The sequence below is a fragment of the Equus quagga genome, chromosome 12, assembly GCF_021613505.1.
Source record: "Equus quagga isolate Etosha38 chromosome 12, UCLA_HA_Equagga_1.0, whole genome shotgun sequence".
NCBI lineage: Eukaryota > Metazoa > Chordata > Mammalia > Perissodactyla > Equidae > Equus > Equus quagga.
The window spans coordinates 63,198,421-63,204,897 of NC_060278.1; the positions used below are offsets into that span (position 1 = coordinate 63,198,421).

The window sequence follows — 6,477 nt, forward strand, 5'->3', positions numbered from 1 at the left end:
ACCTTGCAGTAAGCACCCTGCAGTAAATGCCCTGCAGTAAGCACCTTACAGTAAGTACCCTGCAGTAAATGCCCTGCAGTAAATGCCCTGCAGTAAGCGCCCTGCAGTCAGCACCCTGCAGTAAGCACCCTGCAGTAAATGCCCTGCAGTAAGCACCCTACAGTCAGCACCCTGCATCAGCTCCCAGCAGTAAGCACCCTGTAGTAAATATGCATTCCCACAGGTTTAAAAAGAGTATAGGTAGTAGAACAGGAGAATTAAGGAATAAAGTAGTAACTCTTCCTTTATGCCAGGAGGAGGGAAAACTGTCGTGTTCCTAGACAGGCACAGTATTCATGTCAGGCTGTTGGACTTAAACCCACCTTCTGAGGTTCTGGGGGGATTCTGGAGTTGGGGCCTGGGTCCTACTGATGTCCCTGAGTTGACTGTTAAGTCTCAGGATGCTGATGTGAACATGATCCTTGGTTACCAGTTGCTGTGTGTATGTCCAGATGCAGATTCTCAGTTGGTCTCAGGACATGCTGGACAATCGTCATAAGTTCTAGTGGGCTGGCATGCGGGGGGCCAAGTCTGTCTCTAATGCCATGAGCTTTTTTGTTCTCTGCGTCACAGTGGATATTTAGGAAGGAATGGCTGAGGCGTTTGGACACCGAGCGGGGCACGGGTAGGACCTGAGACCAACCACCATTTCCTGTCCATTTGTTTCCCCAGAAACCCGAGATGATGAGCCTGCTTGTGGGAGACCCCTGGGCATCCGGGCCGGGCCCAACGGGACCCTTTTTGTGGCTGACGCATACAAGGGACTATTTGAAGTAAATCCCTGGAAACGTATGTGACAATATCTTGTTTCCTTCTATGATAATTTCAGATCTTTTAGCCAGTATGTGCACAAGTGGATCCAATAGAGTTCATTCAGTACAGTCTACTGGACACTAATATTTTCTTGTTCATTGAATAGTACTGTAAGTATTGCCTCCCAATACCAGCCAGTATCAGCATCATAGAACTCCTTTCTCATGGCTGCTTTGGTCAGTGCCTTAATCTCCTGTGGGTGTTTGTGTTCTGCCCACAGGTCTCAAAAGGGCTCATTGTGAGGGTGTTAGACCTCCTCTTTCTGTCTTTATTTTTTTGTGTTTCTCACTACGTTTTGTCTTTGTTTGTTTTCTGCCTCTGTTTCTCCTTTTTGCTTCCCCTTCATCTCTGTCTTCATTTTTTTCTTCCTCCAGCTCCTCCTCCCATTTCTCTCCCCTGACGAGCCATGATGTCACCTTGACCAGTGTTGTAATCATTGCTGTGTGTGCTTCAGTGGGGGAGATTCAGGCTGTGGAGGAGTTAGTTATGATGGGTGGGGCGTGGGGTGCTGGGCATAGGTGGAAAGAGCTTAGCCCTCAATAAATTTTTGCTCTACAATTTAAAAAAATTTGCTACTGCTCATATTCTTTAAAAGCAGATGAGTGGGACATTTTATATTTCTCTCAAGCAAACAAATAGAAAATTTCCTTGTTATTCAAGACTCGTAATAGATTTTTGAAAGTCAGTGGTCTTCATAAAAAAAAGAGTTCCTCATCCTTAGAGGAAGGATTCTGCCTTTGATGAAGTTCATCTAAAAAAACTCATCACCTAACAGATGAAGGAAAGGAGAACACTGTTTTTTACTGTAAGAGGGAATGAATCTTCTGACATAGGACATGGAGAAGCTCATTTTGGCTTTTCTTTTTAAATCGGTCAGGCTGATTAATGTTTTGAAATTATTGAGATACAAGTTCTTAGAGTGAAAGCGGGTCTCTCTTTCCCTCCCTCCTCGCCTGCCTTCTTTCTCTCTCCTTCCCACCTACCTCAGGTGAAGTGAAACTGCTGCTCTCCTCTGAGATACCCATTGAGGGGAGGAAAATGTCCTTTGTGAATGATCTTACGATAACTCAGGATGGGAGGAAGATTTATTTTACGGATTCTAGCAGCAAATGGCAAAGACGAGATTACCTTCTTCTGGCTCTGGAGGGCACGGACGACGGGCGGTGAGTGTTCCTTCCAGATCTTGTGCCCAGTGAGATCGTCCGCCAGGCAGATGACTTCAACAGAGCTAATACTTCTAGGAACCCTTGGAGTGTTTCTGAGCATAATATTTCAACTTTTAAGATGGGACTTTCATGGCTTCTGGAAACGGGTGATGGGTGCAACAAACAGAGCAGGTGTTCCCACTTTCCCTCGGAAGAAATGAAATTAAACTAGGCCAGGCCGTCTGAGAGTATGGTCTAGATGGTCTGGAGATGCCTAACAGACAGGCCTGGGTTTCGCGTCATCCGTCTGAAGAGGCACTCCTGCAAGGCTGGAGCCATGGTGGCCCTCCCTGGTGCTGAGCCATCTCCCGCGTCAGTGAGAGAACTGACTGGGGGTTCTCTGAAGGATACCTGGGTCTGCTCTGGGTAGAAGGGGCCCCCAGGGGCCAGCCGGGAGCCAGGTCTGGGCAGAGGACCCCAGGGGCCCTGTCACTCCAGTGTGAGGCTGAGTCCCCTCCACAGGCCCCTGCCCCAGGGCCCAGAGAGGGGCCGTGGACTGACCCCATGTAACCCTTTGCTGTTGGCGCCCCACAGCCTGCTAGAGTATAACACTGAGACCAAGGAGGTGAAGGTCTTACTGGACCAGTTGCGGTTCCCGAATGGAGTGCAGCTTTCTCCTGCAGAGGACTTCGTCCTGGTGGCGGAGATGACCATGGCGAGGATAAGAAGGTGCGTGTGGTGTCCGCCGAGCTGTCAGTGTTCACCAGAGCTCGTCCTGGCCCACGATGGGCATGGCACTGCAGCAGGGCGCCTTCTACTCTGTGTGGTGGTGACACGTAAAATTCAGGCATGCGTTTTCTTTTTCCCTTTCTCAGCCTACCTGAGCGTCGTGGTCTGGGAGAATTTTGATTTAATGCTGCCTGTGCAAACCAGGTCCCTTTCCCTGCCGGGTGGTCCTTGGCCTGCCCGTCTCCCCACAGCTGCTTCTGTGCCCTTGCTCGTGATGGACACGTTTACAGTTTTTTCCATAAGCTTATTGGGCTGAGACCAATTCGACACTTGGCTAAAGTTTTCCTTAAATTGAGGGACTGCTGCTCACTGCCTGCTTGGGTGAATTTTTCAGATTCTACGTGTCTGGCCTGATGAAGGGAGGGGCTGACTTGTTCGTGGAGAACCTGCCTGGATTCCCAGACAACATTCGACCCAGCAGCTCTGGGGGGTACTGGGTCGGCATGGCGACCGTCCGCTCCAACCCTGGGTTTTCCATGTTGGATTTCTTATCTGAGAGACCCTATATTAAGAGAATGATTTTTAAGGTAACTATGAAAACTATAATTCCAAAAACCAGAATGAAATGCATCTAATTATGATCTTTTTGATCTTTATAGCTCTAAAAATTCTAGTTCTGCTTACAATATTTAGTACGTCTGGTGACTTAACAGACATTTTATTCTTCAGCCTGAAGTGGAAATTTAAGTATTTGTTGAACCATTTGTTTTTTTTTCTTCTGGTTTCCTTATCTGAGTATTTATTGTCACCCTCATCATGAAGACCTTTTGGGGCCTCTCCCCTGCCTGTCATTTGCGTTCTCCCCTCTCTGCGATGGCTGTTTCAGACCTCCTCCCGTCTCCTCTCTCCTCGAGGCCCTGCAACTTACCACTCCCACCCCAGCAGATGGCAGTGTCCTTCTCAAATGGCCGTCAGGCGCGTCTTCCTGTAGGCACACATATAGGCCACTTACCTCGCTCTCTGTCCCACCTGCTCTCTCCTACCATCTTGGAACCTTCCTATCTGTCACTGTTCTCCATGGGATTCTGCCCTTTGACCTCTCAGCACACCAAACTCTGTCCCATTAGAAAAAAAATCACCCACCTCACCAGTGGCCACCACAGATCTTTCAACACAGCTTTAAACATCTCTCATCTTGCCATTTCCCAGTGACTTCCATGAAACCCCCAAGCGGAGCTCAGTGCCTCTTACACTGTGGATGAGTAACTTGCTGACAGAGGTGCTTCTGTCATGCAGAAGTCTTCTTTTCCAACAAAATTTTCTTTTCACATGGGTACCTTGTGACTGTCCAATCCACAGACCCCACTCAGGTTTCTCCAGTTGCCCCAGTGATGTCCTGTATAGAAGAGGGCTCAGCCCAGGATCATGGGCTGAATAGATATTTGAAAGTGATACTGAATATTTGAAGAGGTATTAAAATGTTTGTAAATGAAGGTCTGGAAGGTGCCAGGCAGCAGTGCCTGAGTCTGTATGATGCTGAGCCTGTGAGTGGGCTCTGCCCAGGGCTGCATGCGCCTGCTCAGTCACACTGGCTTTCAGTGTTGTTCCCACTTCAGTAGGCCACTGTGGAAAGTCCTGATCTGCTCAGAAACAACACACTCCTCCTCTTTGTATTGCCAGCTCCAGAGCCCGCATCTGTTCTCACTGGGACTGGGAGGAGGTAAATGGTAGGGTGGGCGAGGAGAGGGGTTTTGAGGAAGGCCAGACCAGCTGTGGGACTCTGGGCAGATGACCTGTGGTCTCTCTGCCTCAGTTTTTCCATCTGTCAAATGGGAAGAATAATAGCATTTCATTAGGTGCTGAAAACATTTAATGAGAATATACAGATAAACCCCTTAGTGGAGTATAATAAGTGTTCAGTTTCTGTGCTGTCAGTTTCCCCACAGCAGGGATGTAGTCTGTGGGTGGTGGTTGTCTGTCTCTCCCTCTGATAGAACGTGTGCTCCATCAGAGCAGGTATTTTTTCTGTTTAGTTCCCTCCTTTGTCCTCAGCACCTAGAACAGTATCTGGCACACAGTAGCATCCGGAAATTAACTGTTGGATGAATGAGTGATGAGAGAGCGGAGACCATTAGTATGAGAAGGAGCCAGAGCGATGGGATGTGTTCCCTGGGCAGGAGAGAGCTGGGTATCTCCTTGTGGCTTGGGAAATGGCAGATGGAGAGCCGGAGGGAGAGGACCACAGGCCTTGTAGACCTGAAAAAGAGGTTAGATTTTATTCAAAATGTGATCACAGTCATTGAGGATCTTTTGTTTTTTCATTTTGAGACTATATCGGAAAAGTAGCAAGGATACAAAGAACTTTTTTCCTTGAACTGTGTGCAGGTTAGTTGCTGACCTCATGCCCAGCCACCCTCAGATGCTTTAGTGGGTTTTTCGTGCAACAAGGACATTCTCCCTCATGACCACGCTTCGAAACAGGAAATTCACATGGATACGTTGCGACTGTCTAATCCACAGCCCCCATTCAGGTTTCTCCACTTGCCCCAGTGATGTCCTGTGTAGCAGAGGGCTCAGCCCAGGATCAGGCATGGCCTTTAGTTGTCACGTCTCTCTGTTCTCCTTCAGTCTGGGATGGCTCCTCAGTCTTGTCCTTTTTGAGGATTGCAGGTCAGTTCTGTTGCAGATGCCCCTCCGTTTGGATTGTCTGGTATTTCTCAGGGTTAGATTCAGGTTGTGTCTCTGGCAGGAAGACCGCAGAAGTGAAGTATCCTCAAGAGGGGCAGAGTCCTGTCAGGAGGTGTGTGTTGTCAACTTTGTCCCATGCTGGTGGTGGCGGTGTTGGCCACCTGATTCAGTTGTGAATGCCAGGCTTCTCCACGGTGAAGTCACTCTTTTTCCATTTGTAATTAATGAGTATTTTGTGGGGAGGTACTTCTAACTAAGTAAATATGAGTATGATCTCATGGTTGCCTATTTTATTCAGTGGGTTATAATCTGTTACCATCAGTATTTATTTCTCGTGGTCACATTGTCCAGCTGTGGCCAGTGCGAACCCCTTCAGTGTGGCTCCTTAACCTTTGGACAAGTCACTGTCATTCGTGGAGTGGGTTCCTGGCTTCTGGCACCACGCTTGTCTTGTATTTTCTCTGCTCCAGCTCTGGAATCAACCATTTCTCCAGGGAGCCCTGGTTCCTTTTAGAGAGATCTGGTGCTAAGTGTGCTCATTGCTTTTGGGGTGTTGCTGCTCCCAGGCCCCCTCAATGGACAAAGCCAGGGAATATATGTGTTTGTATTCATTCATAGTTACATGTGTACAACGTACATACACACATTGACACCTATGTTTATTTATCTGTCATTTGTTTATTTAAGTAATGCTGGTATCTCTCCTTCCAGTCCCATACCACAAGATCTTTTCTAGTTTTCTCCCCTTCCATCTTTGTACTTCCTTCTCTAATAGCGAGAAACCTGGATCCGACAATCCTTCATACCTATTTGATCAGATTCCCTAAATGTCACCAATCTGTAGCCATTGTCCCCTGTTCAGGGGCCTGCTAGGGCTCTGGCACTCCACACTGAGCCTTCTCCTTCCTCCCAACCATGTACAGGGGCCTGCCTTTCCCCTCAAAGGCTCTGATACCTACTCTAAGCTGTTCCCCTGATAAACACTCTCCTCGCCCTGCTTGGGCTCTCATGGCCCATGCCAGGCCGCCCACTGTGGGGACACCGCCTGGCCCTGCTTGGGCTC

The 6,477-nt window shown here is 48.4% G+C and overlaps 1 protein-coding gene across 1 annotated transcript in view; it reads left to right on the forward strand.

Annotated features, from left to right (window-relative positions):
• Window positions 1-6,477, forward strand: part of APMAP (adipocyte plasma membrane associated protein) — a 30,244-nt gene that overhangs the window by 19,400 nt on the left and 4,367 nt on the right. Inside the window, exons 5-8 of the mRNA XM_046679241.1 lie at window positions 712-828; window positions 1,841-2,015; window positions 2,592-2,726; window positions 3,121-3,313. Of these exons, the coding sequence (XP_046535197.1) occupies window positions 712-828; window positions 1,841-2,015; window positions 2,592-2,726; window positions 3,121-3,313 (620 nt within the window). The remainder of the gene's footprint in view (window positions 1-711; window positions 829-1,840; window positions 2,016-2,591; window positions 2,727-3,120; window positions 3,314-6,477) is intronic.